General features: G+C 48.6%; 1 protein-coding gene across 2 annotated transcripts in view; it reads left to right on the top strand.

Annotated features, from left to right (window-relative positions):
• LOC100940390 (PWWP domain-containing protein MUM1) overlaps positions 1-2,787 on the top strand; it is a 24,401-nt gene that overhangs the window by 20,384 nt on the left and 1,230 nt on the right. For both annotated transcript variants that reach the window (XM_003788842.3, XM_023512544.1), the window contains one exon: positions 814-902. In XM_003788842.3, the coding sequence (XP_003788890.1) occupies positions 814-902 (89 nt within the window). The remainder of the gene's footprint in view (positions 1-813; positions 903-2,787) is intronic.

Raw genomic sequence — 2,787 nt, forward strand, 5'->3', positions numbered from 1 at the left:
AGGCGCCCGCCACAACACCCGGCTATTTTTTGGTTGTAGCCGTCATTGTTGTTTGGCGGGTCCGGGCTGGGGATCTTTCCTTCTTTTTTGTTTTTTAAATGCATGGTCTTGCTCTGTTTGTCCAGGCTAAAGTTGTTTTTTCTGTTGTTTTTTTTTTTTTGAGACAGAGTCTCACTTTATCACCCTCCACCCTTGGTAGAGTGCTGTGACATCACATGGCTGATAGCAACCTCCAACTCCTGGGCTTAGGCAATTCTCTTGCCTCAGCCTCCCGAGTAGCTGGGACTACAGGTGCCCTCCACAATGCCCAGCTAATTTTTCTGTTTTTAGTAGAGGTGGGGTCTTGCTCTTACTCAGGCTGGTCTCCCATTCCTGAGCTCAAGTGATCCTCCCATCTTAGTCTCCCAGAGTGATAGGATTACAGGTTTGAGCCACCTCACCTGGCCTAACAGTGATGTAGGCCAGGTATTTTATATTACTTTTATTGTATCTTTTAATTTTTTTTTTTGCAATGAACTTAAAGATTTTTAAAAATGCATTTATGGGTTTGAGTCTTCGTTTTTATTCTCTATTCTTAGTGATGTGACCTTGTCTTTAACCCAGAACATACCTTTGTGAATTTAACTCAGAGCCTTCATTATAAGAAGTTTCAGGGATCAGGTATATTCTGATTCATGATCTGGAGCTTTCTGGTCATGTCTAGAGGCAGGAGCTGGCTATACTGGGCCCCTTGCAGGTCTCCTAGGCACATGCTCTCCACAAACCTGCTAGGTCTCACCTGCCATGACTGAGTCCACTGCCCCCTTCTTGCAGGCCATCATCTGTGCAATCTCTGCAGTGGATGCAGTGGACTACAAGACAGCCGAGGAGAAGTACATAAAGGGACCTTCCCTGAGCTACCGGTAGGCTGCTCTGAATATTGCTTCCAGACCTCAGTTCACGTCTTCAAGGTTTTTGTTTCTGTGCGTGCCACCAATTCTGGCTCAAGGCTGCCTATAGCCCATTTCTCAAGAAGCAATCGTTGGCGGCACCTGTGGCTCAAAGAGCAGGGTGCTGGTCCCATATACTGGAGGTGGTGGGTTCAAACCCAGCCCCAGCCAAAAGAAAAAGAAGCAATCCTGACTCAGCACCTGTAGCACGGTGGTGGTTACAGCGCCAGCCACATACACTGAGGGTGGCAGGTTTGAACCTGGCCTGGGCCAGCTAAACAGCTGCAACAAAAAAAATAGCTAGGCATTGTGGTGGGCAGCCGTAGTCCCAACTAGTTGGGAGGCTGAGGTAAGAGAATTGCTTAAACCCAAGAGTTTGAGTTTGCTGTGAGCTGTGACGCCACGACACTCTACTGAGGGTGACATAATGAGACTCTGTCTCAAAAAAAAAAAAAAGAAGCAGTCCTTACAAACACATGTTAGTACAGGGTGTGGCATGGCCACAATAGGCCTTATGAGGGCAGCACTGGAGTTCCTGTCCTCTAGGCAAGTTTGGGTGGCTGCCCAAGGTCTCTAACCTGGTCAGTGGTGGGTAGAGCTGGACACAAGTTCAAGGCCTGGGGCTTAGCCATGACCTTCCTTGGAGTCAACCTCTTGGGCCTGAGCCCTACGGGAGGTGTACTAGGCTTTGCGCTGGTCGCATGCCCAGTTCTGTCTGTCCTAACTTCTCTTTGCGGGGGCTTTGTATTTTGAACTTTCTTCTCCTCTTACTCCAGCCCATGTGTGGGAAATACAGCAAGATTAAGAAGCAGCAGTTACCCTCGGATGGTTTCTAGCCAGTCAGAAGAATGCTATGATCAAGATATTTTTCTCACATTAGTGTGTTTAGCCACCCTTGGATTTTTGGCCCCCAGAGTCCCTAATCCCATCTCTGGGCATGGTGCCAGGCCTTGTGGCTCCAGGCAGGGCCTCTGCGGGCAGTGACACTAAAGACTCAACTAGAGTCCAGGCAGGGTCTCTGTCTGGACCAACCAAGTACATGGTCACAGGGCTTCATGGTGAAGGCCCCTTGTGCTGAGAGCCCTGACTCCTCCCTGGGGTAGGGGAGATAAGGCAGGAGGTAGTGTGGGTCTCAGGCTGCTGGCAAGGCCACCTGCAGAGCCATCTGGAGGAGAGTAGAGTGCACAGCATCCACTGCTTACTTAGTCAAGCTTCCAGTGTCCTGGGACCCAGGACCCTGAACCCCATTGCTCTGATGGCTAGAGGGAATTTTCCACCCCTCCTGTTGTGTTCACCTGAGAATTACATTAGAAGCTATGCACAAACCTGACTTCATTTAACTGTTACCTCAAGATTGCATTGTGAGGCTCGGCACCTGTGGCTCAAGTGGCTAAGACGCTAGCTACATACACCTAAGGTGGCAGGTTCGAATCCAGCCCCGCCTGCCAAAACAACGACAGCTGCAACCAAAAAACAGCCGGCATTGTGGCGGGCACCTGTAGTGCCAGCTACTTGGGAGGCAGAGGCAGGAGACTCGCTTGAGACCAGGAGTTGGAGGTTTCTGTGAGCTGTGATGCCATGGCACTCTACCTACGGGGATAGCCTGAGGCTCTGTCTCAAAAAAAAAAAAAAAAGATTGCATTGTGAGCTCCCTTTGTATTCCTCCTGGATGTCTTTTTGTGGTTGTCTTTTCCTTTCCAGTTAACTGATGTTTGCTCCAAGCTTTTGCTGGGCTGAACATCAAACATGTTCTTGAGGCGCTGCTGCCTAAATGATTGATTGTTAATGTGATTTTTCTTTACAGGGAAGTCACTTAATAAGAACAATTTGATATTTCATACTTTTTTTTTTTTTTTTT

Source organism: Otolemur garnettii, unplaced genomic scaffold, assembly GCF_000181295.1.
Source record: "Otolemur garnettii isolate 467f Iridium unplaced genomic scaffold, OtoGar3 scaffold00029, whole genome shotgun sequence".
NCBI lineage: Eukaryota > Metazoa > Chordata > Mammalia > Primates > Galagidae > Otolemur > Otolemur garnettii.